This window comes from Cheilinus undulatus, linkage group 24 (genome assembly GCF_018320785.1).
Source record: "Cheilinus undulatus linkage group 24, ASM1832078v1, whole genome shotgun sequence".
In the NCBI taxonomy this organism is placed as follows: Eukaryota; Metazoa; Chordata; class Actinopteri; order Labriformes; family Labridae; genus Cheilinus; species Cheilinus undulatus.
The window spans coordinates 10204066-10217556 of record NC_054888.1 but is presented as its reverse complement, the minus strand read 5'-3'; the positions used below and the strand labels follow the sequence as shown (position 1 = coordinate 10217556).

The 13491-nt window shown below is 39.5% G+C and overlaps 1 protein-coding gene across 2 annotated transcripts in view; it reads left to right on the top strand.

Moving 5' to 3' along the window:
• The window catches only part of nlgn4xa (neuroligin 4 X-linked a), a 175805-nt gene that overhangs the window by 68362 nt on the left and 93952 nt on the right, over positions 1-13491 (top strand). For both annotated transcript variants that reach the window (XM_041781976.1, XM_041781975.1), the window contains one exon: positions 4082-4234. In XM_041781976.1, coding sequence (XP_041637910.1) covers positions 4082-4234 — 153 coding nt within the window. The remainder of the gene's footprint in view (positions 1-4081; positions 4235-13491) is intronic.

The following is a 13491-nucleotide window of genomic DNA, read 5'->3' as shown; positions in this document are numbered from 1 at the left end:
TAGTCCCCTTCAAATGTTTCGGCATTTATCGGTAATTAAGACCCTAAAATACATCGACTTTCAACTGACTGTTTCCCATTTTGACCCCAAATTTGGAAAATCTCCAAAGTCCCTGTCAGCCATTTAGACACTTAAATACAAAAACTTTCTGAATTTTTTGGTACTGTTTTCTCATTTTGACCCTTGAATACACTAATTTTCAAACTCTTTTTGCAATTATTAGTCATTTTGACCCCAAACATGGAAATCTCTCACTTTTTTGTACATGTTAGACCTGTATGACTTTAATATATGTATGTTGTCTCAATATTATGGCACATATATTTATTTATACCCCAAAACACACAAACCATATCAATCTTTATGCCTATTTTTTCTTTATCCTCCTCTAATATGTTAAATCATATGCACCCGATTGCTAAATAGACCCTGAAATACACAAATCTTCTGAGTTTTTTAACACCCTAAAATGCATTAATTTCCCATATATGTAGTACCTATTAGTAATTTAGACCCCCAAACATGCAAATCTCCCCATCTTTTTTCCTTATGAGTCCTTTGGACCAACATAGATGTGATTTCTGGAAATTCCTTTTGCACCTGTTTGTAACCGAGCCCCTCAAAGTATGTACATTATCTGTCTTTTTGTACCGGTTCATCATTATGACCCTAAAACGCGTTTATTTTTCAATTCTTTGTTAAACTATCAGTCATTTAGATCTCAAAATACATGTTTTTACCATTTAGATTCCCAAAATCATCCAGAAGTTTTGCAACACAAATGTGAAGCTCCCATCCCTAAGCGTGTTCCAGATACGACCTGCTTCCCTGCAGCTGAAGTGAATAATAGTCCACTTTTTGCCTGATAATTCACGGTAAGCTCAAAATCACGGCTTTAAATCTCCCCAACCAGGAGCGCTGCAGCTGGCTCGCTCTCCTGTCAGTTCAATATTTTCCTCCACGGATGCTCTCATCACGAATGACATTTGAGAGACTTCCAAGCAGGCTGGTCGGCGGGGCCGGGGATAATGGGTTTGTTCAGCTGCTGGTTCCAGGCAACCCAGGCAGGATGTCTGAGAGACGGTTATTTTTTACCAGCTTTAAACGAGGAAAGAGAAAGAGAAATGTCCAGTGTTTCGGCTTCACGTTCTGCAAGATGATTTAGAGCAAACTCTTCTCAGTGGGAGGATTTATATCTTCTCTTCCATCTTCCCTCATCCAAAGGAGCCGCTCTTAATTTATAATCACCACCTACACATGTACTAATCACCCAGCTTAATCACAAGTGGAGAGCTCCATAAACACAGTATTCATCTGCTTTAATTGCAGCGTTCCCGGCACGCTGCACGCGGAACAAACGGAGCAGCAGGAGAGGAGACAGATGCACGCGTGGCAGCGCTGAAAACATCCATCACTCTTTATGTGCTCTACTGTAAGAATGATCAATCACTGCGGTCAAGCTTCATTCTCTGTTGTGTCCACACTGATGGTGTTTAGTCCCTGCCAGCCTCCATGTTGACCAGTCTGCCTCCAACTGTTCTTTAAATTCTCATTTCTTCTCTTTAAATTAAAGATGTGCGTCTTACTATTAGTAAAAGAAGCATTTGAAATCGATCTCAGACACCTGTGATTATTAGTTTGCCAGGTGAGCTCAATTTAAGGAAACTCAGATTGAACAAATGACCATTTTCACTTCTTTACAACCTATAAAATGTTTTGAAACTCTGTCTAATTTTCAAGTCATCAACCATTGTTGATGACTTGACAATTATACTGACTTTAATTTGCATCGACTATTCAGGAAAATCAGTGAAAAATATCATTTGCATATGAACCTTGGTTTGAAGGCCTATTATATAGTGTATATTCAAAATGCCTCCCTCCTGAGCAACTTGTTGACAACTGGTGTAAACCATACTGCAGGGACATTTGAGCATGTAGATGACGTGTGAAGAAGTTTATGGGAAATCTTTGCCAGTCCGGGGGATGACAGAAGTGTTTGGTTTTTACCCGGACTGGTAAAAGATTTCCCATAAACTCCTTCATAAACTGCAGTACCACACACGTCGTCTACATGCTCAAATGTCCCTGCAGTATGGTTTACATCGGTCAGACTAAACGTCCCCTCAAAGCACGCATAGCAGAACAAAAAGCAGCCATCCGCAACAGCAACATGGACTATGCAATAGCACGACATTACAAACAGGCAAATCACAGCTCCTCAGGAGGGAGACATTTTGGATATACATCCTTAACACGGTTGAACCATTTGGACTGAATGAAGAACTTAGCCTCTGGTGTTTTTTGTAAATTTACTGTCTTTGATTGTCGGTTTATGTATTTTGTACATATTGTATATTTTGTGTATATTTGTTGTGTATTATGTTCACATATTCCTGATTGGAATAGATGGTTAGACACGAGTGCTCTCAAAGTATTGGTCCACTGCAGGCTGACGTCCCACTCTATACAACCAATCAGTGTTGCAACTCTTTATTCAGGAGGGTATTTAAGGTTTTCAAACTGCACCATTACTGTTTGACTCTGATGAAGACGCAGTGCGCGTCAAAACGTTAGTCCTTTGCACCTGATTAAACGTCATCAAGTGATTCGTGTGCTCCAGTTTCTCCATTGGGGTTTACCTGGTAGATCCATTGAAACACATTTAAAACACTGTTGCTGGTCCTTCTGTGAGCACCGACCTCCATTTTGTGGAGGGGCTGAAGCGCAAGAGACTCTCTCATCTAAAACTATTCATCGACAGCCTTTTTTTCCATGACAAAAACTAGACTAAAACCAACAAACAAAGATCTTTAATGACTATAACTGACAAAAACTAAGTTTAGTTTTCGTGAAGATGACTAAAACTAGACTAAAATGTAATTTAGTTTTTGTCGGACATTCGAAACCCATGATATTTCTCCACTGTGGGTAAATCTGTCAAAAAAACAATGTAGTTGTTTCTATTCCGACTCTCAGCTGTAGAAATTAGGGGCCCCAAGTTTGGCAGAGTGCAGAGAACACACTACCATGATTTGGTACCAGATTTAAGCAAGAAAATAAGTGCTTGGGCTAAAAGTAAAGACTAAAATGTGAGGACTTTTATGGACAAAACTAGAGTAAAATGCTTTGAGTTTTCGTCGACTAAAACTAGACTAAAACTAAAAAAGATAGAACTGACTAAAATGTGACTAAAACTAAAATGCATTTTCTTTAAATACTAAAACTAAGACTAAAATTAAAAATAGCTGCCAATATTAACACTGGATTGTACCATACAGTATTTTTACATGTTGTTTGGTATCATGCTGTAATCGTATCTAGAGTATGGTATTTTATCACATAATGTAATCTCATGTTGTGTCATAAAGTATTGTATCATGTCATGTAGTTTCGTGTTGTTTTGACAGTATCATTGTATCGTATCATAGTCAAAGTTGCTGATGGCGGCATTAACATCCTGTTTGAGCTTTTATTATTCTTAAATGCTGAATGACAAACCCTTGCTTGCTTGTTTGAAATATTTTTTCTCCTTTGTAGTGTTGAATTCAGGCTTTTATATTGTGATTATCCCAATGCAATGAAATTGTGATTGATTGTGCGGCCATATTAATCAAGGAGAAAAACCTCTGTGAAGTATTACATAAGTTTGGTTTTCCCATAGTTCAATACCTCTAGAACACATTGTCAGACAGAGAAACTTTCCACCCACCCACGCCTCATCATCAGCTTCTGTCTGGTTTAATAAACTCGAACTTTATTGATGTTTCAACTTTGCTTTAAGCAATTTCGTACTAAGTTGTTGCAGCCTTGTTTAAGGACTTGTACTAAGACTGTCCTTGTTATAGATGTCCGTAGAAGTGGTTTAAGTGTCCAAAAAATGGGAATACCAAATGGTGTCTTTTCCCCAATTAATCTCTGATGTCAAAGTTTGTTTAAAACCTGCCAAACCTTGACATACTGTATGGTGTTGTTTAGATATACCGCAAGAAAAGAATCCATGCCTCTCCAAATTTTGGAGCCATGTCTTTCTTGTGCTTGCTGGATAGAAAACTCAACTTGTCCTTTCACTCCCTCACAGATATCCATGATGAGAACGGGTTAAAGCCGGTCATGGTTTACATCCACGGCGGCTCCTACATGGAGGGGACCGGCAACATGATCGACGGCAGCATCCTGGCGAGCTACGGGAACGTCATTGTCATCACAATCAACTACCGGCTCGGAGTTCTGGGTGAGTCCACCAATCTGCAGGCTGTAATTAGTTTGGAGAAGGCTGAAAGTGAGTTATCGATTCCGGGATTGATTTAATGACTAATTGGGTGCCATTGTTTCTCCATCTGGCTGGCTCTTTGTGCAAGGGGGAGATACGGCGTTGCTGTTTGGGTGTACATGCAGCGAGGTCGGAAGTGTAAACCTCCTTAAGCTGTTTTTGATTACATTTTCAGTCTTTGACGCCTTTAATTACTGCAGAATTACTCATGGTCTGCATGTGTACCTGTGGTTGTTTCTCAGATATATGCTGAAGGGAAAAAGCTAGAAGTTGTGGATGGTTTTTGTTGCCTCCAGCTATCCAGAGTTGTGTTTTCCCAGATCCAATCAGCTGCTAATGGTAGTGTTGGTGGTAGTTTGCATATTTTCTTCATTCTTCTCTTTATTTCAAGTGGTTGTATATTCAAATCCAGCCTTGTATGACCCCCACAGCTCAAGATAAGCGAATGCAAATGAAACAAAGACTCCTACATTTGTTGCCTTTTCGATTACTTTAATCACCCCGCTGCATCAAACATCCACAAGCCCTAAAAATTCCATGCTGGGAAAATTGATCTGTTGTGATCCGAGCCGGTATCTCCGCCGCAGAGCCCTGCATCTGATTTAGTTCCCGTCTGTAAGATGAAAGTAGTTTCTGGCTCTCACAGGGATTCTTTATCTTGCCTTTGACATAAAGGTTTGCCTTCTGAATGTCTGTTGCCCTAGAAAACGTCTGAGCCGAGGCCGATAACATCAAAGCTTTTTTGGGGAGAGAGTTTTGAAAATTCAGCCACTCTATATTGAAATCCTTCAGGAGGATTTCTAGCAGAGTTTTTGGCCTTCTTCTGCTAAACTTTAACCCATGTTTGCCATGGAAATAACTGCTGGAAACTCTTGGAAAGTATTCTTTTGCCTGGTTTGAGGCGTACCCTGTGAGTTGGCCTGGAAACAAGCAAGTGAAGTGAACAAGTTTTTGCTCTTTGTTATTGTCTGTCTCCTCAGTGCACTGTACAAGCTCTGGAGAAGATAATAGAAAGGCTGTCTGTTGTCTTATTTTGAATGCAGACTGGCCAAGAAGTTGCTGTTGGATACATAATGGACACTACAGCATCCACAAAAAACAACTTGCATTCATTACCCGTGAGCATGTGGCTTTACTCTGGATCTATTATCAAGACAGAGAATCAGAAAACATAGGACTGTATCCTACTGAGCATTGTTCCCTTCTTTTTTAGGAGCTTTTATCCCAAAGGCCATGGCACTGACAATCTACAGAAAAAAACAGAGTTTCTGTACAAGTACTTTTAGGTGTTTGCTCTCTCCTGTCCTCTAACTTTTGCATGCTTTTGGACTAATTTCTTAACTCAAGAAAGTCAGAATGAATAAATAATAATAATAATTTACAGACTGGTAGCAGATGACGTTTGCATAGTGCCACAGAGTGGTATTTGTTCACGGAAAAAACGTGAATGATATGATATGATATTCACTGCTATAGTAAATAATACAAAGCAATTCATTTTGATGGCATATGATAGTAAGGAAATAAAGTAATGTTTATAAAGGTGATAAGATATGGTGCAGTAGAATACCAGACAATACAATACGAGATGGGATGAGACAAGATGACACAAGGTGATATGATATGAGATTAGACATTACGAGGCGAGATGATAGGATATGCGTCCAGATGATACCATATGAGAAATGAGATGAGATGAAATGAAAAAAAGCCATATAATATGAGATGAGACAATAAAATAAGAGACAATACCAGACGAGATGATAGGATACACTATGATATGATATAAGACATAACGATATGAAAGGAGACGATACAATATGAGACGAGACGAAATAGTGTGATACACAACAGTAAGATACATAACATGATGATACAATACGAAAAGAGATTAGATGAGACAATAAAATATGATGTGATGCGAGACAAGACAATATGATAGGAGATGGGACAAGATGATATGATACGAGGTGATATGAGATAAGACGATATAATAAGAGATGAGACAATACCAGACGAGATAAGATGATATGAGATGAGATGATAAAATACACTATGATATGACATGATGATTTTATAAGAAACAAGAAGAAATGAGATGATATGGTATGAGATAAGACAATATGATACACTACAACACGTTACAAGACAAGACAGTACAATACAGGAAGAGATTAGACGAGATATATAAGACAAGACAATACAATATGATACATTACGATGTGGGATGAGACGAAATGAAACAAAGTGATATAATATGAGATGGGACAATATTGTAAGAGACAATACCAGACAAAATGGTAGGATATGAGACTAGACGATCCAATAGACTATGATACGATAGAAGACATGACGATATGAAAGGAGACAATACAACATGAGACGAAACAATGTAATACACATGATTTGATGAGACGAGACGGCACAAGATGATATGATACAAAATGAGATTCAACAACTTTATGAAGCCCTCAAAGGGCAATTGGTTCTATCGGTTAGAGATGAAAAAATAAGAGATGAAACAATACCAGTGGAGATGATATGATAAGAGACCAGACCAGACCAGACCAGACAATGTGATACAGAACGATACAGTAGATGAAGATGATACAATCCAAGACAATATGAGACAAGATGAGATGGAACTAGACAAGATAATGATGGGCAGTATGATATGAGATTAGACGATGTGATAAGAGACAAGACAATACCAGACGAGATGATAGGATATGAGACGCTACAATACACTATGGTACAATGTAAGTCATGACAATATGATAGGAGACGATAGACGATGGTGTTTGATTTATTTTTTCTTCATGATTTTACTTTTGTCACATTTAGTACATTTTGTTGCAGTGGAATCAGGAGTACTAGTCCAAACTCAAGGTGTATGATTGAAATAGGTAGAAATGAGAATGGGGGCTCTGAACATTTAAAGATGCAGAGATGCCAGATCTTTGTCAGAGCTTGAGATTTTGGTGCACAGATTGCTCGTTTGGCTCTTGTTGTTTCATGCCGTATCTCAACTTATGAAAATGATTAAACACTCGGCCCAAAATAGTCTCAAATTGCATGCTTTCACACGGTTTAGATGGTGTGAGTCAGCCTCCTTTATTAAGCCTCACCTTTCTAAACAGTTGTGCCTAATTGGTGCAGCGTTGAAGCTCGTCCCTCGGGGCAGATTTCTAAGCCTGTGTCAGAGCTGCAACATTTTGCATCAGCGTACCGGGATATTTATAGACAGGAAAAGAGGCAGCTGACTTCATTTGAAAGTAGTCCTGTAATATTCTGAGTCCTGACGCTGGGCTACTGAAGAAGCATTTTGTCTGAAAAGTAAAGGAAGTGATGAACCTAAAGCTTCTAAGCAGGGAACGTGGGTCTGAAAAGAAACCATCAAACCTGCGTCAGAGCTGCAGTCACACTCCTCTCTCGGTGAGATGGATTCTTTGTCGGAGGAGGCAGCAGCGTGATAATGCTGTAAGCTCAGCAGCTGAATTAAAAAATCTCATCACTGAAGCCTCCCGTATTCTCTGCGGTAACACGAGCAGTGATGTGTGATTTAGAAACAGGTCTCTCTTTTCTCAAATATCCTCCACCAAGCCAGCAGAGCCTCCCAGGACTGAAACAGACTCTCTGTCTGCACACCAAGCAGCACAAATTTTACACCTGAATCCCAAACACCTTCAATTATAAATACCCGCCTTTGATACAGCCTTCTGCTGCTCAAAGTTTGGAGTACAACAAATGATGTTGTTGGCCAGAAACCAAGCACAAAACTTTTCCAAGTCTGCCAAATAGAGCTGAAAAAAATCAGCCATGCCCACGCATGCAATTTAAGATTTTACTGACAACAAAGCCTGTCTTTTCTATCCGATTTAACGACAATTTCAATTACATTGTTGGCTTCCCATGATCATGAAAACAACAGAAATGTTAAAGGTACTTTCACAAAAGGTACACAAACAAATACCCAAGTACATCTGACCCAGTCTCTGATTCCATGTGGTTGGTGTCAATGCAAGTGTACCGTACTCGAGCACCACACCCAAGTCTGCTTGAAGAGGCGGTCCAGGGCAACCTTTTTTCCTTAGGCTCCCCCTACTCGTATCTGGTTTAGGTTTAGGGTTAAGCAGAGCTAAACCTCCCTAGGACTCACGTGGACACGTACACATCACTTTTAAGTTTTTCATTGACAAAGTCCTGTTCTTGAAAAAAGATCTATGATAAACTATGCATAATTACAACAGCATATTAGGACCACTGTAAATCTAATAATGTTAAAGAGGATCAGTTGATTTTCAAGAAAAAAATCAAATTTAAAAAGTCGTTCATTTACAAGAAAACAATTTTTTTAAAAACATTAACAGTTGTACATGTACATGAACTGAAACTTTGAAATTTTAAGGTTGTAATATAAAAAAGTTGAAAATCAAACTGGTTTTTTCACAAGTTTTTCTTGTAAATTTAAAACTTTGTAAACTTTAAAACTCTAAGTTTGTTTACTTGTAAATATACAAATGTATGATCTCGAAAAATTCCATTTTTGCTCAAAATGACTAAACCCCCGAGTATTAATTTCTTTTAGTGTGGCCCTAATATACTTTTGCACATTATATTTCTAGTCCTGAATTAATTTTATTTTGAAGTAATTTATATATATCTGATTTTGACAAGGTCAGAGCAGGCATGGTCCTGTAGCCCCTCAGAAATCTTCGTCACCCCCTCTAAGGAACCACTAATCTAGGGCACAAAACATGTGGCCCAAATTACTTCCAGCAGTGTCTTAAATAATTGAGATTTAAACAATTTTATTGGTAAGATTTTAGCACGTTACTTGTGCACCAGTTCATTTGAGGAGGTGGTCTTGGGCACAGTTCAAGAGGGTAACAACGTATGAGTGAAGGGTACTCATCATGGAGAAGAGTAGTAAAATCAATTCCAAACAGCTCCTGTCTTTTCTAAAACCATTGTATCCATGTAGCTTGGGTTGTTTCATCCTCTGAGATGCGTTGTAAATGTGGAAGTAGGATGAGGGTCATTATCGGCATCTCACAAAGAAGAAAAACATCCATAACAGCCTTGATGTGGTATTCATTTATTTCCCTGCAACCCTAAAGCTATTGCAGCAACCCTCTTAAATGGCTGAGATTCCAACAATTTTATTGGGAAAGATTTTTCATTCTGTACATTCTGGAGGGGTTTCACTTTAGGATCCCAAAATCCATATCCATTTGATCAGTTTTGACTCAAGAAGACATTACTTGCGCACCAGTCCCATGTCCAGAAGAGGTGGTCTTGGGCACGATTCAGGAGGCCTACCATGTATAAGTACAGGGCATTCATCAGTGAGTAGTTTTAAAATAAATTCCAAAAGTCTCCTGTGTTTTCTAAATTATCTTATCAATGCAGCATGGGTCCATCCATAGTAGCAGGATGGATGGAAGAAATAATCTCTTTACGGTGATTGAAACAAGATTTTTCATGCCCATGGGGAGCCAGAATTGTAACTGAGGAAGCAGTTAAGTAGTTAATTTTGAAAATGCATTTCAGTGGACGATTGTTGGATGCATTCTTCAGCATGGACAGTGTTTATTGTGGTTTTGTTTTGCAGACTTGGGAAAGTTTTTGCTTGGTTTCTGGCCAAAAACATCATCTTTTGTGCTCCAAACTTTGAGTGAAAAATGATGACTCTAAGGTGGGTATTTGAAGCATGGTTCATGGGAGATATGACTGAAACCGTGCTCGAGTAAGGCATACTTGGGAAGTTTTTGCTTTGTTTCTGGCCAAAAGCATCATATTTTTTATTCCAAACTTGGAAGATGTTTTGCTTGGTTTCTAGCTAAAAACATCATCTTTTGTACTCCAAACATTGAGTGGCAAAAGGATGTTTCGAAGGTGGGTAATTGAAGTATGGTTCATGGAAGATATGACTGGAACTGTGCTTGAGCAAGGCATACTTGGGAAGTCTTTGCTTGGTTTCTGGCCAAAAAAAACATTATCTTTTGGACTCCAAACTTGATTGAAAAAATGGTGTATCTAAGACGGGTACCTAAAGCATGGTTCACGGAAGATATGACTGGAACCGTGCTTGAGTAAGGCATACTTGGGAAGTTTTTGCTTGGTTTCTGGCCATAAACATCATCTTTTGTGCTCCAAACTTTGAGTGGCAGAAGGACGTATCTAAGGTGGGTACTTGAAGCATGGTTCATGGAAGATATGACTGGAACCGTGTTTGAGTAAGGCGTACTTGGATTTGCAAACCAACTACATGCACACTACCAATGACTGTATCGGACTGTGTACGCATGTTAGTATACTTGAGCGTTGTTTCTAATTTGAAAGCAGACCAGCGGGGAAGATGGGGCAGCAATCATGCTCGGGAATGGTATGAAACAATCATGCCCAATGTGAAAACACCTGAAACCATACTCAGTTTTATTTTATTCCATCTTGTATTGTTTCAAACTACCTGTACTAGTTGGTACAGTCTGTAATGGACTGAACATTTAGCAGCCCTAGGTGGGGTCCCTTTAGTTCTCATGATATCCACCAGTACTAAGATATTAAAGCATCCTAGATGACTGGCTAAACCTTTATCCGACATTTTACCATGGCATCATTCAAGCTGCTTCTTCTAAAAGAGTTAAAGGAGATAATAGAGTAGAATTTGACAGAAAGGGTAACATTTAAAGGCCAGACTTTTCAGTGATGTTGGCAGAGAAATACGGCATAAAGATTTGTTGTCGAATCCAAAATTCTTCTCTTCTGTATGTATACACAGATAGAAAAGTAGCTCTTAATCCATACCATCATTGATATTATGTTTATCCTGATGTCACTGCAAAGCATGATGCACAACAGACATGCTTCTGAATAATGGCATGAAAACCACACTTCTTTGAATATTCTTATAGATTTTTCTGTCCCTAAGTGCACTTTAATGATTGTGTCTTAAAGCAGGGTTTATGATGTTGAACATCGATGTCTCTTTATTGGTTGCAGCTTTGAATTTAGCGTCTTTGCAGTGCATCTGCTTCTTTAAGCTCACGCTACTACCAATGCCGCTGCTCTCTGCTCTCTGCTCTGCTTACCATTTGTTTTAAGGCCGAGCTGTCTGCACCAGTCACTATATTTAGTTTCCTGAGAGCCGAGGGGGAAGAGGTGTGCAGGAGAAGTGTGCACTGCAGAGTGGAAGAAAAAAAAAAAGGAGAGATGAAGAGAGAGAATGCAGATGAGGAAACAGATACAGACAACACAGGAGAAAACAGCTAGAGAGGAGCATGCAGAGTGACAATGTAGGAGCCCAGATCTTGTTATGCTGTAAAAAAAAACACACGCCCGTCCTCAAATCACAAAGAGTGTGGGCCCGTGACAGTGTTCCTGCCTCACTAATTGACACGCAGTACGCTCGCTCTGTGCTTGGGCTTAATTCCGCTGCCGTCACAGTTGCAGGAGTGTAGTCATGTGTGCAGAGAGAAGTGACAAAAGTGAACACTGAGAGTCAAAACAACAGGGAGAGGGGGCTTTGCACACAGGACGGCACTGACTTTGGCTTCCTCGGGTTGTTTATATCTCTAATTAGCAACTATTTTGGGCATTCCAAGATGTCCAAGTACTTCAATAACCTTTTCTCTGAGTGGCTTGGAGTGTTCCTTTGTCTTCATGGTGCAATGGTAGCCATGAGTACTGCTTAATTAGTGAGTGGACCTTCCAGACACAGGTGACCCCCATTTCACTAATTGTGAGACCAAGATCACTAAACATTACATATTTCTATTTAATTGACATTACTTTGTTGAAACAGCAATTAATCACTTATTTTTCATGTGGGTCTTGGAGGGTTGTGGCTTTCCATGAAAACAATGGGCGGGCTCAAAGGAAAAAAGTTTGGGAACCACTGACTTAGTAGAAAATTACGGCTTTCTTTGAAAGCTAGTTGTGACAACATGAGGGTGAAAAGAGGTTAAAAAGGCACAGTTAACATCTTAGCTTATGGCCTGGTATCTCGACATGCTGTGTGCAGTGAAGCTGCTGAAATAACAGGAAGGAATGAGGGCTAATTAGCCATGAGCTAAGAGGCTAGTGGTGCCTTTTTAACCGCTTTCACTCCCATGTTGACTTTGATCTAAGTCAATATGGTGGTGAAAAGCGGTTAAAAAGGCGCAGCTAGCCTCTTAGTTTATAGCCTGGTATGTCAACATGCTGTGTGCAGTGAAGGTGCTGGTGATAAGAAGGAGTGAGGGCTAATTAGCCATGAGCTAAGAGGCTAGTGGTTCCTTTTTAACTGCTTTTCACTCCCATGTTGACTTTGATGTAAGTCAATATAGGGGAGATAAGTTGTTTTAAAGGCACAGCTAGCCTCTTAGCTTATAGCCTGGTATCATGACGTGCTGTGCTGCTGGTGATAAGAAGGAATGGGGCCATTTAGCCAACAGCTAAGAGGCTAGTCGTGCCTTTTTAACTGCTTTTCATCCTCCATATTGAAACCCATATTGACTTACATCAAGACAAGCCTTGATATAAGTAAATATGGGGGTGAAAAGCAGGTAAAAAGGCACAGTTAGCCTCTTCACTTATAGCCTGATATCTCGACATGCTGTGTGCAGTCAAGCTGCTGGTAATAAGAAAGAATGGGGCCAATCACCCAAGAGCTAAGAGGCTAGTGGTGCCTTTTTAATCGTTTTTCATCCCCATATACGGGGGTGAAAAGCAGTTAAACAGGAACAGCTAGACTTGTAGCTTATAGCCAAGTATCTCGACATGCTATGTGCAGTGAAGCTGCCGGTGATAAGAAGGAATGGGGCCAATTAGCCATGAGCTAAAAGACTAGCAGTGCCTTTTTAACTGCTTTACATCTAGGCCTGCCTTGATGTAAGTCAATATGAGTGAAAAGCGGTTCAAAAGGCATTTCTAGCATCATAGCCTGAAGCGTGGTATTTCAACATGTTGTGTGCAGTGAAGCTGCTGGTATTAAAAGGGAATGGGGCCCAATTAGCATTCAGCCAATAGGCTAGCGGTGACTTTTTAACTGCTTTTCACTGTCATTTTGTCATGACCAAGAGAAAATGGTGATATAAACTTTCCATAGAACTCTTGTGGGGTTGAAATGACCACTCAGCTCAAGAGCACATGGCAGTTTCCACTTTTCTTGATTTTTCTTGCTGTTTTAATGATGTAAAAAGTGAAAACCTTACAAAGTATAGAGCTATCTGGAA